This window comes from Sinocyclocheilus rhinocerous, unplaced genomic scaffold (genome assembly GCF_001515625.1).
Source record: "Sinocyclocheilus rhinocerous isolate Xijiao unplaced genomic scaffold, SAMN03320098_v1.1 scaffold662, whole genome shotgun sequence".
NCBI lineage: Eukaryota > Metazoa > Chordata > Actinopteri > Cypriniformes > Cyprinidae > Sinocyclocheilus > Sinocyclocheilus rhinocerous.
In genome coordinates, this window is record NW_015639782.1 from 2837582 (window position 1) to 2854113 (window position 16532).

General features: G+C 38.1%; 2 protein-coding genes and 1 long non-coding RNA gene across 6 annotated transcripts in view; 2 read left to right on the top strand and 1 right to left on the bottom strand.

Annotated features, from left to right (window-relative positions):
* Positions 1 to 7224, top strand: part of LOC107751992 (ligand of Numb protein X 2-like) — a 19652-nt gene extending 12428 nt beyond the window's left edge. For all 4 annotated transcript variants that reach the window (XM_016567812.1, XM_016567815.1, XM_016567814.1 and 1 more), the window contains 6 exons: positions 1585 to 1986; positions 2151 to 2285; positions 4816 to 4990; positions 5091 to 5337; positions 5492 to 5650; positions 6172 to 7224. In XM_016567812.1, the coding sequence (XP_016423298.1) occupies positions 1585 to 1986; positions 2151 to 2285; positions 4816 to 4990; positions 5091 to 5337; positions 5492 to 5650; positions 6172 to 6307 (1254 nt within the window). In that variant the 3' untranslated portion in view covers positions 6308 to 7224. The remainder of the gene's footprint in view (positions 1 to 1584; positions 1987 to 2150; positions 2286 to 4815; positions 4991 to 5090; positions 5338 to 5491; positions 5651 to 6171) is intronic.
* A 1857-nt stretch (positions 7225 to 9081) lies between these two features.
* On the top strand, positions 9082 to 10640 carry LOC107751998 (uncharacterized). Its single transcript, XR_001641324.1, has 2 exons — positions 9082 to 9173; positions 9434 to 10640. It is a non-coding gene; the product is annotated as an uncharacterized LOC107751998 (long non-coding RNA).
* A 23-nt stretch (positions 10641 to 10663) lies between these two features.
* LOC107751994 (cysteine-rich hydrophobic domain-containing protein 2-like) lies at positions 10664 to 16151 on the bottom strand. The gene is made up of 6 exons (XM_016567817.1): positions 15978 to 16151; positions 14768 to 14822; positions 13651 to 13806; positions 13171 to 13227; positions 12667 to 12726; positions 10664 to 10746 (listed from the first exon to the last, which is right to left on the bottom strand). The coding sequence occupies exons 1-6, from the start codon at positions 16118 to 16120 to the stop codon at positions 10696 to 10698; spliced, it is 522 nt and encodes a 173-aa protein (XP_016423303.1). The 5' UTR covers positions 16121 to 16151; the 3' UTR covers positions 10664 to 10695.
* Between the last annotated feature and the right edge of the window lie 381 nt (positions 16152 to 16532).

Sequence of the window (16532 nt, forward strand, 5' to 3'; positions counted from 1 at the left end):
CTCGCGCATAAAGCAATTGCCTCAAAGCACCGGCAAAATGATTATGAATGTGTCGGGGGGAAAAGAAGACATTTTAATTATTTATTAATAAACGCTTTCTGAGTCAGTGTCGGGTGCAAATGAAGTTGCCGAATGCCGACGCTGACTCGCCATCTCCACATGGACGTGCTTTTAATAGAAATATACCTTTTCATATGGACTACAAAATTAAAGAATATTACAAAATAGAGTGGGCGAGTTTTCCTTAAATGTATTTTATTATTCATATAAAAAATAATAATAACCTGTTTTGGCTATATTTACTATTAATTGCAGGACTCCAGACTGCGACCATTTTTTCTGCCTGTGTGACTGAATTTTGTGAGCAGTCGCACTGACGCGACCACCGCGTTGTTCAACTCATATGCTGCCATTTCTGTTGCATATGAGAAACATCAAAAGGCAACTCGTTTGAGCTGCGCAGCGCTTCGAGTGTAGAGTTTTCAATTATCTTTTATTGTAAAACGTGACAACAAGATCCCGAAATCGAAAGTGAAAGCATCCGAAGCCAGGCTTATAACACAGCAAAAGAGGAACTCCCCTTCACAAAATTCAAATCACAAATAATACTACTGATGATGAAAAAGAACGGGTTGAATGTTAACCACTTTCATTTCCATATAACTTTAAACTATGATAAAAGTTCATCAGCATGCAATGACTAATCCCATGTTGTAGCAAAAAAAAAAAAACACGTGCTCCTGCTACCACCTGAGAAAGTTCGTCGCAAAAGAGCGACCAGTGGGAAGAATGAGTCTGGAGCCCTGAATTGCCCAGCTCCCCCTGTCAGTGATCTAGCACCCCCTCAGCACCTGTGTTCAAAATTATCTGGCGCCGCCCCTGATAACAGCATTATTTTAGGATCTTTTAATATGGTGTTCTTTAGAGAGAACAAAGCGTACTGGTTGGATCTAAAATAAAGGTTAGACATTAACCTGAATTCCCTCATGAGTTGATATTTTGAGTTGATAATTTTGTGAGGCAAGACTGAGTCCAAGAAAGTACAAATATTGACTTTGACATTAAAACTCCTCAAAAACATCAGATATATACTGATATTTGTGTTGTTTTAGCTTTTAAACATGAAGCGTAATGAACCAAAATGATCCAGATGATCTTTATAGGTGTTGGGTGTAAAGTTGGCAAAAATGGAAAATCACCCTATTTCTAAATGCTTCTTATTTGTCTTATTGTAAACGATTCATCCATACATGTTGCATTTAAAAAAATGAACTACAATTTGAACTTGTAATGTTTAAAATCCAAATGTCATAACTCAGTCTTCCAGTGAACCTACAGACTTCTCTCTGGTGACGTGTACCAGACATAAACCCCATCCCTTTCATACAATCAAGCTTGCATTTAGATCTGCCTCCACCCAATCGATAAACGATGGACAGAACCAAGTCCCTGTCTTATATATATATATATATATATATATTGATAATCTGTTTCACTTGGCTGTACTTGACACAATACAAAAGAAAAAATCTGTAGCTACTTTTATTGCTTTGCGACCTCAAGCTAACAGTATGATCTTTGCAGGTGAATGATGTCAGTTTGGCATCCATCCCCCACATTCGTGCCATCGCTGTGCTTCGGCAGTCATGTTCCCGCGTCAGGTTAACTGTCATGCAGGAGAAGGGCTTCAAGCCCCGGCCTGAACATCTCGCTCAACCCTCAGCTTCTCCCCCTTCACAATCACCCAATCCCAACCAGAACCACGGCACCATCATCCAGGTCACCCTGGTAAAGCGTGAGCGCTCTGAACCGCTGGGCATCAAACTCATCCGTAAATCTGAGGAGCCAGGAGTCTTCATCCTGGACCTGCTGCCTGGGGGACTGCCTGCCAAAGATGGCAAACTAAGGAACAATGATAAAGTGCTGGGCATCAACGGACAGGACCTAAGACATGGCACCCCAGAGAGCGCAGCTCAGATCATACAGGTACAGACAGACAGAATCACTTCAGAGAGAAAAAGTGGATATCTCAAATTACTATTAATACAATCTGTTAGTTTTAAACACTAGATTGAGATATTTATATATAGGATTTAAGGTTTTATAGTAAATGTAAGTGATTGTTATGCTCTCTGTTATGTGTGTGGCAGGCATGTGAAATGCGTGTGAACTTTGTAGTGATGAGACATCCTGATCTCTCTGAGGAGGGTGGTGAGGGGCAGAGCAGAGGGGCCAGGAGGGTCCCGGAACCGCAGTACTTCAGACGACGATCCGAATACATGAAGGTAAAAAGCGTGCTTCACAAGTCCTAAAGCATAATGTAGACAGGTTTAAAGGCACAAATAGTCATAGCTGCGGCCTACCATTATGCTTACTTAGCTTACTTTACTTTAAGTTTTGCTCACTCCCAATCCCATTCCCCCTATTGCTTCTTGCTTCTTGCTTCTATATATATATATATGCACCATTCAAACGTTTGACGTCAGTAAATATATTTATTTTTTCTTCAAAAAGGCAGTAAAATAGGGTGACCATACGGGCCATTTTTACGGGATGCGTCCTTGCCAGGATTTCTATATTGCCTAAAATATCCAGGTTTTGGCTGTTTGCACTGTGCAGATCGATCGTTGTATGACATTCAGGAGAGCTATAGAGAGCAGAGCAGACGGCTCCTTATGCTTTCGAATCGCTCTCGCAGTACTTTGGTGTCATTCAATGATCGGTGCGCAGCGATGCTTCAAGTCGAACGAACATACACTTGCGCGTATTTGCATCGCTTTGATCGTTCTCTGTAGAGCTCACCTTCTCACGTGCCACGATTGGACGAGTATATACAATACCTGTATGTTATTGGTCAAACTACTTTGGATGTTTTAGGCAATATAAAAATCCTGGCCAGGACGTGTCCCCTATGAACGGCACATATGGCCACCCTACAGTAAAAGCAATAATATTGTGAAATACTGTTATTATTACAAACTAAAATTGAAAAAAAAATTACAACTGTTTTCGATTTTAATATATTTTAAAATGTGATTTATTCCTGTGATGGCAAAGCTGAATTTTCAGCATCATTACTCCAGTCTTCAGTGTCACTTGATCCTCCAGAAATCATTCTAATATGCTGATTTGCTGCTCAAGAAACATTCCCTATTATTATCATTGTTGAAAATAGCTGTGCTGCTTACTATTTTTGTGGAAATTGTGATACCTTTTTTTGGATTCTTCATTCAAAGGAATGTTTGCCCAAAATGCAAAAGAACAGCATTTATTTGAAATAGACTTTTTTTGTTTTTTGTCTTTGCTGTCACTTTTGATCAATTTAATGCATCCTTGCTGAATAAAAGTATTAAATCTGAACAGTAATTTATATATACAACACTGGCCAAAAGTGAAGAAAGCCATACAAGAGAGATTCAGCAAATCAGTGAGACCGAATTAATTTCACGTTTTCAGTCATAAATTATGATATCTTCATGGATTGCAATTTATTAAATTAACATGTATTGGGGTGTTTTGCATATTATGATGTAGTTTATTGTATTATGAGGTAGTCATACAATACCCGGTATTGTAAAGGGGATCAAAAAGTAAAAGAAAGGTGTTTTGTAGTTACAGTTTGACTCACTGGCAAAAGCTTGGTTGCATGTTGTGCTGCCTGTGCATGTGTGCGCGCGAGGTGACTTTTCACCCAGAGACCAGTCACACCCTGCGTTTGTGACACTTCCTCACCAGCTGAAGGCAGAGGCAGCAAACACAGGCTGGGTAGTGGGAGATGAAAGCAGATGCCCCCCTGTCTCACTGGGACTCATCCCTGATCAAAAGGCAGGGGTGCTGCTCTCTGAGCTGCTGCAGCCACTGTGTTTGTTTGTAGCTGGGGATCAAAGCTGGTGACAGTTAGCTTTCACCTGTGGAGATGAAGCTTGAGCTCATGCTGGGAGGAAGGGCCACCCTGCTGGGTAGGAAGAGGCAGCCCCTCCCCCTCTGGAGGTCTGGAGACTCCAGTAAGACCGGGAGAAGATGACTGAAGGAGAGTGTTTTGCCACAATATATGAGTTACGATGGCAATGTGTCCGAGCCGCTCACATAACGCATCTTTCTGCTTCGCAGCTGGATCTGGGATGTTTGTTTTTTACAAATGTTTTCACCGCAGGAGTCAGGCACATGTCTTAAGCTTTCACTTTTCACCCATCCCCCAAGTACAGACCTTTTCAGAACACTCAATTATCATTAATCATTAAGCACACTTACATGCGCAGTTACAGTGGATCTGCAGTAAGTTGAGGTACAGTCTTTTAAGTATACATGACACAACTGTAACCATACTTAATCAAATATTTGAAGGATTAAACCATCAATTCTGTTTTTCAAAGCATGCTCACAATGCAAGGCCAGCTGTAGTCTGTTTACTGTGTGTACACTGTTCAAAAGTGTGGATTCAGTACAATTTATTTTTTAAAGAAAAAAATACTGTTTTTACTGTATTTTTGATCAAATGAATACAAATTTGGTGAGCATAAGAGACATTCAATCAAAAACATTAAAAGATAAAAATAAATTCTTATACATTTTTTTTGAAAGTTATTGTTCATAGTAGATAAAACCAAGTTGCAATCGCATTTCAAAATCTAGATCTGTTAGTCCAACTGCGCAAAAAAAATTGACTGGTGCAGTGTTTACATGACTATTTGTGCATATACTTGTACTTAATTCAGCTGCTGGTGAAAGTTGTTGTTACTTAAATCCACATTAAAACATTTCTTTTGAGTAAATTTGTGTTGTGCAAGTTGTTTAATACGCATTATCTGGATTCAGGAGCCTCCAGTTGGGTTCTCCAGTCAAGAGAAGACAGTGAGTCTGAAGAAGGAACCTCGACACTCTCTAGGCATCACCATCGCAGGTGGGAGAGACTGCCGCAGCTGTTTGCCTGTCTACATCACTAGCGTGCAGCCGGTGGGCTGCCTACACAGAGATGGCACCATCAAAACAGGTTATTCTCCTCAGTCATGGCTCCATATAAAATGCTCTTCTCTGTGAACTTCATGTGCAATGCTTGAGTTAACTGTGATGTCATGGCTGCCGTTTCCCAGGTGATGTATTGCTGAGTATAAATGGTATGGACCTGACCCATCTGACCTACAATGAGGCGGTGACCATCCTAAAGACTCAGGCTGCTCAGAACACAGTAACGCTGCAAGTCATCCAAACTTTTGCTGAGGAGGAGGAGGAACAGGATGGAGAATCCAGCACTAGAGAAGACATGGACACACTGGAGGGACCCAAAGAGGATGACATTAACTGGGCTCCTCTCTGGACCTGCTGGTTGGGCCTGCCCAGGTACAATTTTTTTTCCCACTGGGTATGTTGTGATATTGATTGAGTGCAATATTCAAATTTGATGTCCTCTTCTATAACTTTTAAGATAGTATATGACCGTATGGGCTTAAACATGAGCAAAATTCATAATTTGACCATATATTTTAATCCCAAGTTACATCCACTGGTGTCGTGATATTATGCTGATGAAGACCAACTGTGAGAGCTGGGGCTTCAGTATTGTGGGAGGATATGAGGAGAGTCGTGGCCAGCAGCCCTTCTTCATTAAGACCATAGTGCCTGGAACACCAGCTCACTTTGATGGACGCCTCAAGTGAGTCTCTTGTCCTCTTTATCAGCATTACTAGTTAAAAGTTTGGGGTGAGTAAGACGATTTTGTTGTTGCTCTTTAAATAAATTTTTTATTTAGCAAGGATGCAAGTATGTTCTTTTGAACTTTCTATTCATCAAAGAATACTGTAAAAAAAAAGTCACAGTTTCCTCAAAAATATGAAGCAGCACAAATGTATTCAAATATTTATAAGAAGAAGAAATGTTTCTTGACAGCAAATCAGCATCATAGAATCATTTCTGAATTATTGACACTGATAACTGGAGTAAGAAAAAAATTAAGCTTTGCCATCACAGGAATAAATTAATTTGATAATATATTAAAATGGAGTACATTTATTATAAATTGTAATATTTCACAATACTGGATTTTTGATCAAATAAATAGTCTTGGTGAGCATAAGAGACTTCTTTCAAAAACATCTTACTGACCACAAAGTGCAGCAAGTTTGCCTCTATAAAATGAAATGCTTTGTTTATTGACTCCCTCCTGCTCTCCTGCAGGTGCGGCGATGAGATTGTGGCTGTGAATGGAGTCACTACAGTTGGCATGAATAACTCCTCCTTGATCCCAATGCTGAAACTGCAGAAGAACAAAGTCACATTGACCGTGGTCTCCTGGCCTGGCAGCCTGGTTTAAAGACTAGCCTGAGCTCTATCACTGTTACTGGGTCCACCGCAAGATGGATTTTAAGTTGATGCACAAGTCTGTTATTGGAGAAGAGATGTCTTGAGCATTATCGTGGCCTCTCTTAAGAACAGGTTGAAGAACTGAGGACGTCTGTTAACAATCATTGACCCAAGGTTTAAAAGCAAGCCGAAAGGTTGATATTATTTAACCCACTGTAGGCATTCAGTGTTTCACAAGTGTGCAGTGCATTTTGTTGAGCTGTAATGGTGAAAAAGTGTGAACTGCACTTGAGGGCACTGGACAAGCTTGACTTCCTGTTTAACAAGAAGTTATATTTATCATGCCACTTGTCTGGGTATATTATAGTATGGAACTTCTTGTTTCCATATATAACCAGTAATAATCTTTTAGAAGGTTTATGATTGAGTGGTCAGTAGTGAGGTAATAAATATGAGTAATTGTTTTGACTACCTGGAGTTGGACCACATTACATTCTCATGTTGATGGCCCCTCTGATGACACTTTTTACACTGTTATATGTTCTGAGATTAGTTACATTTGTGTAAAACTATGTAGTTGCTGTTGGGGTGATAGTATGGACTGTTTTTTAAACCACAGCTTGGCTAGTTTGACACATTTTTAAGAATGTATCTCTTGGGTGCCTTGGCTATGAATATGTACCAACACACTGATCCACACCTGCCTTAATTGCCTGTATACCAAAAATGACAATTGTTATCTTTGGCCTTTCATTAACTGTAGAATGTTTATTTGAATGCTTTTTTTTTTGCCTCTTATATCTGTAAGGTCAACCCTTTTAATTTTTTATGCATTTTAGTACATTTCAATGATGTTCGGTCTTTGGACAAGCACAGCAAATGTGAAAGGGTTATGATGACAGAATAAAAATGTGTTTTATTTTATTACGTCCTTGTTCTAAGCAGTGGCTGTTTTATGTTCACTCTTCTGATTCGTAGTATAATATAGTTGTAATTGATTCTATTAGGTCTTTTCTATAATTTTATTAACTAGCAGTTTTCCAAATAATGATTTATATTTCATAATAATATGCATGTAATCTGCTGAGAATTATTCTACACTGCTTTGAGATCAAAATCTCATCTGCCAGAACAGTGGCATCTTAACCCGGTTTGGTTTACACGGTGATGCTTTTCTCTGTTATTCAAGAATTAATGCTAAAGCCACATATTTCACTCCCAAATCATTTATTATAGTCCCTGTGGTGATTTGATTCCCAGGCAATATCTGCAGCTTTGCCCTGTGGAGTATCACACCATCTGAGCAGTTTGAAGGGCGAGCGATGACATGCATGTGACATGTCATGTACCAGGACATTCTCAGACATTATTTTAGGCCAAATTTTTTATTTCATGCACTCACACTGCTCCCACAGATAGTAAAGTTATCATATAAAGTGAATAAGCCTTAAAAATAAACTTTAATTTTTTTTTTGCACAAGTCAACTATTCACTTTGCTCTCAAATTAACTGTTAACCTCATAACTTCCATTTTTAACCCATTAATGGAACAATGAATGACCATATTTAAAAATTATAAAGAAATAAAGGAAAATTACTTAAAATTGTACATTATATATAATATATAAATATATAGGCAACACTTTACAATAAGATTCCATTAGTTAATGTATTAACTAACATGAACAAACAATGAACAATAATTTCATGCACTCACACCGCTACACATTCTTCATTGCGTCTTAGCCTGCCCCCTAGAGCCCATATAAAACTCAACATTTCAACGTAATTTTTATTTTTATGCAGTAAGCTGTTGCTAAATGAACATTTCAGAAGCGTAAAATCCATAAAACACAAGTGAAAATGAACAGACTATCTCAAATGCAGCTGTTTGTATCTGAATCATTCATGCTGAGTTGCGTTTATTCTTCACTCCCCTCTTTGCAGCCCTGCTCTACATAATGCAAACCAATTGGTCAGTTCTATCTTTGACGGAAAGTAACATTAAGATCACAACTTTAAAAGCAGGTATCTATTTAATCTGTTTGGATTATTTCCATTTCTAAAGTAATACTTTAAACTCTAAGGATTACTCTACAGCTTTTTTTTTATACTTTTGATTTGAAATCTTTGCTGTTACTGTATAAAGCTGTGACATCAAACAGTAGTTAAAGTTTTAGTTATGCATACTATAACACAGATAGCAAAGTTATCATATAAAGTGAATAAGCCTTAAAAATAAACTTTAAAATTTTTTTTGCACAAGTCAACTATTCACTTTGCTCTCAAATTACCTGTTAACCTCATAACTTCCATTTTTAACCCATTAATGGAACAATGAATGACCATATTTAAAAATTATAAAGAAATAAAGGAAAATTACTTAAAATTGTACATTATATATAATATATAAATATATAGGCAACACTTTACAATAAGATTCCATTAGTTAATGTATTAACTAACATGAACAAACAATGAACAATACATGTTTAGTTATTACAGTATTTATTAATATTTGTTAATGTTAATTAAAATACAGTTGTTCATTGTTAGTTCATGTTATTTCACAGTGCATTAACTAATGTTAACAAGCACTTTTAATTTTAATAATGTATTAGTAAATGTTACATTAAGATTAATCAATGCTGTAGAAGTATTGTTCATGCTTAGTAAATGTTAACTAAAGTAGTTAACTAATGAACCGTATTGTAAAGTGTTACCTATATATATATATATATATGAATTTCCTTTAATGTTTCTTCATTTTTTAAATACGGCCATATATACACATAAAGAGAATGTTGTTCAAAAACATCAAAATCAGGAATTTATTGAAGCTTTCCATAGGATTAGGTAGGGACAAACATTTACAGGTACTTTAACAGAACCAGTACCGAGAGCAGATTTCCTTTCTTTCTGTTAGATTGCTAGGCAAAGAATCATTCCTCTTAAGCACAGCTCCCTCTCAAGACCATCTACAGAGGCACTAACTAACCGCAGTCATGCTTACAGTGGAGCAAAGATGTCATACAGTTATAGAAAATAGATGAATGACAGTTTTAACCATTACATATACAATGCTGTGTGTGTAGTTACCTCAGGAGCAGAACCACAGCATACAGCATATTTACAGGTACTTTAACAGAACCAGTACTGAGAGCAGATTCCTTTCTCTCCATTAGATTGCTAGGCAAAGAATCATTCCTCTTAAGCACAGCTCCCTCTCAAGACCATCTACAGAGGCACTCAACTAACGCAGTCATGCTTACAGTGGAGCAAAGATGTCATACAGTTATAGAAAATAGATGAGGGGCAGTTTTAACCATTACATATACAATGCTGTGTGTGTAGTTACCTCAGGAGCAGAACCACAGCATACAGCATCCATGAACACAACTAAAACACGTACTTCAAGATGATGCTGTACTGAAAGAACAGAAACAAAACACGAAGAAAAAATACAGGGTACAAATTATGTTCCAACAAAAACTTGAATAGGTAAATTTCACTTGGTGCAAAAATGAATGACACATTACTCTTGGTAACAAATTTAGCTTGATTGGCATATGTTATCATTTTAAAACACACAATATCAAATACCTCAAGGACAATCGTGTGCTCAAGTGCAATTTTCAGCCCTAACTCGAGTGGCATCTTGTACGTACATTTTATGGCTTACTGGGTAAACAGGTCCATATAAACTTTAAAGTTACAGAGACACGGCTTATAAACAAACTATGCTACAATAATATCTTGGCGAAAAACTAATAACCAGCTAATAACCATACATAGTGTAAACATGGTAAACCACACTGTACATCCTGTCCATGATATTTACAAGTTAGTTTGTTGACTTCCCCGTGTAGTAGACAATCGCAAAAGCGCCAGATCACGGTGCTGAGCTAGTTCAAACATCTGCTGCACTAGCTTCAAAAAGCCCCAATGCTAGACATCACATTCTGAAAACATTAAAACACCACACACTTCTGACTCCTGCACTTACACGTCTGATTTAAAAAAGGTTGTCCTTTAACATAACGCAAATTCACACCATAAGGTACCTTGTTCTTAACAATATCATGATATAGTATGTGGGGAGGACTTGATGGCTCTTTGGGGTAAATGCACTTTTTAAACAGCATCAGAGTTTGCTTTCTTCCCATCTCTCATTATATGTAACAAAACTTCTGAGTGCAACACAGGAGCGCTTCTACTACCATCAGGAAATGTGCAAAATCTGCTCTAAAGCAAAGTGACAGTGTTGCGAATTCTAATGTACAAGGTACTGGGAGAAGGGGTCTTGTAGAAACCCAGTGAAGACCCTCAATCTGACATATATACAAGGCACTAAGGAGAGGAATGAAGGGCCTTCCACGAGGATCCAGTAGAAGTCCTTTAGTCAGGTCTGAATATAGGATACTTTGGTAAGAACTCTAGAAGAATCACCTGTAAACAGAAAAATAGGCAATGTTAAAGTCCCCATGAAATCAAAATTTAAGTTTTTGGGTGTTAGTATCAATATGTTCATCTTAAGGTTATCTATAAGGCAGTGTGCTCCAAAACAGTGACAAAATTCGCATTTAGAAGATATAAGCATTCAAAGCTTGCAGTTCCTCACTTCCGTCAAAACGGCTCAAAGATTTTTTTTGACGTCACATCATACTTCAGCTTCTCATCAAACTTTCTGTCCAATCAAATGCTCTCTAGAATCCAAAGCGCCCGCCCCCTACACAGTAAAATAGACGCTGAAGCCGTGGCTGAAATCGGTCACTTGTCCACAGAATTAGTATTTTCTTTACAATGTGAATGGCACGTAGTGCACCATACAGGGGACAGGGAATGATTCAAACAGTGTAAATATGCTTTCCATTGAGGAAAAAAAAAAGTCTGGTTTTGCGCTCTGTGTCACGCTAACCACCGCACCGCACACACACTCTGCTCCGGAGCGGATCACATATAGCACGGAGCGAATCACATGCGCGAGTCGGCGCAGACCACAAAATGTATCAGAGCTATTTGAATTCTACACAGAATGCTATATTTTATAGCAATATGGATGAGATTGTCCCTGGCATACCCTGTCAAATGCAGCTTTACGCACACACACTCTGCTCCGGAGCGGATCACATGCACGAGTCGGCGCAGACCACAAAATGTATCGGAGCTATTTGAATTCTACACAGAATGCTATATTTTATAGCAATATGGATGAGATTGTGGCTGGCATACCCTGTCAAATGTGGCTTTACGGAGCTCAACGGCTCTAGCCCAAGCTGTGATATAAACTAACGCTATTGGCTATTTTAAAAAGGGGCGGGGTTGCTTAATATGTCCCGCTCTGTCTTCCTGTTTCAGTTAAAATGACGTCAACACAGAGTAACGCTGTGTGTTTCTAAGCATTTCAGGGGACCTTTAAGCAAGCAACTTGAGGGTTAAAAATCACCAGCCTCGTGATTTACAACTTTATGGTCTGACTTTGTAAGAAAATGCAGATCTCCAGACAAAAAAAAAAAGACTGAATGAAACATTTAGGAGTCAAATTACTCTTTTAGTTACAAATTACAGAATCGCTCGATAAACATGTTTGTTCAGAAACGCTTCAGTTCAGAGTGCAAAGCTTCCTACTTTAGCTTTTAACAGCAGTCAGGTGCTGTGATTACGAAATTAAGTTATAGACACTATCGTTCAAATCTTTTGGTGTCAGTAAGACTTAAAAAAAGAAAAAAGAAATTATACTTCTATTCAGCAAGGATGCACTACATTTATCAAAAGTGACAGTAAATAAATTTAAAATGTTACAAAAGATTTACATTTCAGCAAATCAGCATATTAGAATCATTTTTGAAAGATCATGTGACACTGAAGTGTGGAGTAATGATGCAGAAACAGTGAAAAAGTGTTATTTTAACTTGTAATAATATTCCACAGTATTACTGTATTTACTGTATTTTTTAAATACAAATCAAATAAATGCTGCCTTGGTGAGCATAGAAGACATCTTTCAAAAACATTTTTGAAAGGTACCATAAAATAGGTTGTGTTTCTAGTTGTATTTACCATAAATAAGTTACAATTTGATGCCATCACTTTAATGAATATGGTTGTATTTGTGCCACATAAATATCACCGCTTTAAAAGTGTATTCATGCCTGTTTTTAACATAAAAATATACAGTATTTCTGTTTCTTATATACAGTATCTAACTGTCTCTTAGATTTTAAATTATTGTTGCACATTTAATTCTGTGCTGCATTTGCAATCATTTAGGTAGCAGCTTAGAGCCCTGAAATGGAAAAGAAATAATTTACTTTTAATTACAGTTACGTAACTTTCATGAAAAAAATCTAAATAAATCTATGAACTTACATATTCCATCATGTTGTTGCTCTCACATTTTCTCTTGCTGAGTTTCCAGTGCAGCCCCAGCTGAAGGCGAGACACAGGAAGAGACAGGTTAGACAAGCCGTGCGGTAGATCTTCAAAATAGACAAGCACTTCAGATGCTCAGACACACTTTACACACAAGGGTTAGCCGAGGTCAAGCAGTGGCCAGTGCTAAGCGGAGTTTCCTTAACGTGTCTGCGCCGCTACTTGCTGCCAGTCAAAGCTTCGAGACACAACAAAACGAACGTGGCTTTTTACTGCTGACCTTTCCACAGTCTGGTCAGCCTCTGCACTATATCAATGCATCAGACCAAAATGGCTGCGAGGGCAACAAGCATTTGACAGGGTCAAATGCTAGCAGTCATTTTAATGATCGCTATCCACCACACACCAAGACTTAAACAACTCTCAACATGGCAGCTAAATTGGAGATGATCCGCTGTCCTTATCTTTATGTGTCTGAGATTAATTCTGCAATGAGCTTACCTTATGATATAATCTGTTGTTTTCCCATTCTAACAATTTCTGAATGGATCTTCGCGTCTGAAACACACAAACAAAAATTAGCTCATATAAATTAATAATTATACACGAACAAAAATAGAGACACACACAGGTTTTTAAGCTAATCACCCTGTCAAACATGTTTAACAAATGCCAATAAAACTCGCAGGGCATGAAGACTTCAAAAACATTTATGGGCCAAAGCTCGTAGTTAAGCACCTTATAAGCTGCACGTCATGGCCAATAACTTAAAATTTGTAGTTGTAAAATCACCACCTTTCCACAATTCAACAAGCCATGACATCTGACATATATCAGTTTAACACACAGTTAATAAGTGGATGTAGTTTGTTATTTGCCTCTTCACTGAGCGGGTTTATTTATTAGGTGCTCAAATGAGGCAACAAGTAATTAATATAGATTCATGGGGGAAGGACTGGTCACGTCTGAGGAAGGACTCACTCTCTTATTGAGACATATGACAGGCCACAGACTGCAGCCCACCGTACAGCAACAGCACAGGCAGCCGCAGAGCAGCCATTTCACATTGACCGGTAAATTCTTCTTCAAGCAAGCATTTACTCGAGTGACACTCATCTTGAACTCCTCTGGGGCAACCTAGAGCAGATGGGAGAGGAGCAAAACAGGACTGTAAATAAGCCAGTAAACGATTCTTTGTGCATTGTTAGTAACCGAATACTTTTTAAAAACACAGAAATAAAAATATAATAAAAAAATAAATATTTTAATAGAACATAAATGGCAAAATAAAAACAAAACATTCATTTAAAAAAATACAAGAAAAATAAAAGGAGTTCCATAAAAAGTCATTGGAACTGTTTTTTAAGAAAAGCTTCCATGTTTGCAGATGCTCTCTGGAGATCTTGCAATTGCACGCTTGTAACTTGCCAACCGAGCTCTGACACTCTCAGGGCAAAGGGAGGACAAAAAGATGAGATAAGCCCGTGGCCTGTGGCTGCGCCGTCTAAACAACATGAATGGCTGCTCATTCCTCTCTGGGTATGTACGCTATAAAACCAGGGTCGTAATCTTTTATGACAGGATGCAAAGGTCTCTTTGCAAACAGCAAAAGAACTCGGAATAAAGCCCAGCAGGCCTGATCTGTACCCTTCAGTCATCATAATCCTGACCTCATCCGTCATATGTCACCCTGGGTCACAATACTGGAGCTCCGCTTTATTGCCCCGCACTTCCCTCGGCCTGCTCATCCCCCTGCAGCCTTTTTGTATTTCTGCGTCCGACCCAGGAAGCTTCCTATTCTTGTGGACGGCACAGTGTTTCTTTCATTATTTTGTCACCAGGAGCTGTGTCCTCCCAGCGCTGGGATCCCTGCCTACCGGAGCCCTGGACGGTTTACTTATTGACAGATTCTATTGCAAAAACACAGCACACTTGGATTAAAACCATTTTAGAGACGTCATCAAAGGATTCTGTATTAATCAAAAGCTCACACCATGGTGAATAATGGTGTAAAGGTCAACAGGGAAAGATATTTTATTCACACCATAAATCAAATTTAATATGATTTATTTTGTAGATGTGAGTCAGAAATCATTACCTTTCCTGTGAGAACAGAAGGAAACTCTGTGTCAAATTTGTTGCTTAGTCCAAACCTGCAAACACAGATTTTTTAAAAAGGTTATGATTATGGGGAAAAGATATTGAAGGCCATTTCTGCCACATAACAAAAATATAATGCATTTGTAAACAAGAGATACTTTGATATAATAATGATAAAAAGTTAAAATTATGACATAAAAAGTAAAAATGTTGAACTAGTCAATTATGACAATAAGTCAAAATTATGACATCATAATAAATAATACAATTATGAGACACTAAGTCATAGTTATGAGACAAAAAGTTTAAATTATGACATTCTAAAATGAAATTATGAGATAAATTCAAAACTGTGGCATGAACAGTCAATTGACTATGTGATAATGATCATTTTATCTCATAATTATGACGTAATGTCACAATTTAGACTTCTCTCATAATTACTCATGTTTACCAAAGCATTATTTTTTTTTATGTGGTTGATTACCTTCCAAACAAAGGCTTGATGTGTCATGACAGGAAAAAAAGATAGCTTTAATTTCAGTTAGATGTAAATGTCATTAAAGACTTGACAAGCAACACACAGACCACACAAAGTGAGAGAGTTCAGTTTCTAAATTTAACTTGAATTGCCAGGAAATATGAAGACTGTATAAGTGTCTTATGTGATGTCTGTTTATAATCCATTGCAGTAGGCTCTGCTGTCCCATGTAGAAATATCACATTGTTTACCTCATTAAATAATAAAATAACTCAAACTTAGCTCTACTAGTCAAGGTGGTGATTTAACTTCAGAAATGTGTGCATAACTGACAGTTGCAGAGGTACTAGTACTGTCCCAAGAAAATATTGCATTAATTAAAATATTATCTCTCAAGTTTACCTCAGCATACGTACAGTACAGTTACCAAACAACTTCAAATTAAAGCGAAGGTCCTAACGAGTTTGATTGTGGTTGCGGGGCAGCCTTTATCCACGGCCAGCAATAAAACCATAAATCTCTGTGCTAACAACAAGGCTTCGGGTTAGGAGGGCTGATTCTTCCGCTTAAAATCACTGTCAGGATACAGCTGGAGAAGCTCGGCTTACGTGTATTTTGATACCACAACTTGGCGACAAAAACGTGCAGTGAGCTTAGCATGGAGGCTACAAACACAGATATGAGCTAACAGTGACTAACAGCGGTGCTGCCGCATTCATACGCTTACACGGTGATGTGACCAGCCCCACGCATGACCACAGGGTCGGGACAGTATCTGACGAGATGTTCTTCACTCACAATTCTCTCATCTTCTTCTTCTAACTCATAAATGGTATCAAAGTCCGCCATGTTCGGCAGTAGGACGCTCATGACGTCTCTGGCACAGCGCCGATGACATCATCCTGGCACTGTGCACGAATAAATTACAAAAGGGCCCTGAAACGCTTCTTTACGGAGCCCCTAAAGGGACATGGTGGTGGGAAAAAATCAGATTGAGTGAAAAAATTTGGGGTGGGAGGAAAAAATATTTGTCAGATTTTTTGCGTTCTCTCGCAAAACTTTTGCGTTCCCTCTCGAAACTTTGCGTTCCCTCGCAAAACTTTTGCGTTCTCTCGCAAAGATATTTGCGTTCCCTCGCAAAACGCAAATATCTTTTGCGAGAGAACGCAAAAGTTTTGCGAGGGAACGCAAATATCTTTGCGAGAGAACGCAAAAGGGAACGCAAATATCTTTGCGAGAGAACGCAAAAGGGAACGCAAATATCTTTGCGAGAGAACGCAAA